This window comes from Merops nubicus, unplaced genomic scaffold (assembly GCF_000691845.1).
Source record: "Merops nubicus isolate BGI_N331 unplaced genomic scaffold, ASM69184v1 scaffold30279, whole genome shotgun sequence".
NCBI lineage: Eukaryota > Metazoa > Chordata > Aves > Coraciiformes > Meropidae > Merops > Merops nubicus.
This window is the reverse complement of record NW_008629490.1, coordinates 983-1553: the sequence shown is the minus strand read 5'-3', so window position 1 is coordinate 1553 and position 571 is coordinate 983. Positions and strand designations below refer to the sequence as shown.

At 66.4% G+C, this 571-nt stretch overlaps 1 protein-coding gene across 1 annotated transcript in view; it reads left to right on the top strand.

The window, feature by feature from the left end:
- Nucleotides 1–571, top strand: part of LOC103779379 (ras GTPase-activating protein 4-like) — a gene marked incomplete at its 3' end in the record, with an annotated part of 5847 nt that overhangs the window by 4495 nt on the left and 781 nt on the right. Inside the window, exons 2-3 of the mRNA XM_008947005.1 lie at nucleotides 106–219; nucleotides 517–566. Of these exons, the coding sequence (XP_008945253.1) occupies nucleotides 106–219; nucleotides 517–566 (164 nt within the window). The remainder of the gene's footprint in view (nucleotides 1–105; nucleotides 220–516; nucleotides 567–571) is intronic.

Below are 571 nucleotides of genomic sequence, written 5' to 3'. Positions count from 1 at the left end.
CCCCGCAGCCACATATCACCGAAATCTGGGAGGTTCCCAGGGCTGGGGCGGGGAGGAGTGGCCCGGGGAAGGAGCCCTGTCACCTCCCCGCCATCTGCACCACAGAACTGCCACCGTGTGGAAGACGCTGTCCCCGTTCTGGGGGGAGGAGTATGAGGTGCAGCTCCAGCCCACCTTCCACAGCATCTCCATCTACGTCATGGATGAGGACGCGCTCAGGTCGGGGGGTGCCTCGGGGCTGGTGGCTTTGGCTGCCTGCACGCTTAACCCCACTGTAGACACTGGAGAACCCACACCTGGCTGTGCTGGCGTGGGCTCTGGGGCACAAACGGGACGGTTATTTCCCGAGGCTATTTCCCAGCGGGCAGCAAGGGGTGGCTGACCCGCTCCGTGGGGACAGCAGCGTTGTGGTGGCCCCAGCCCAGGACACACGGGCACCTTGTCCCCCCGGACACGCGGCGGGGGTTGTCCCCCCCGGGGCCCACACCGGGTCCTGCTCCCGCTTTTGTTTTCCAGCCGCGACGACGTTATCGGGAGGGTCTGCATCACCCGGGACATGCTGGCAGAGCAC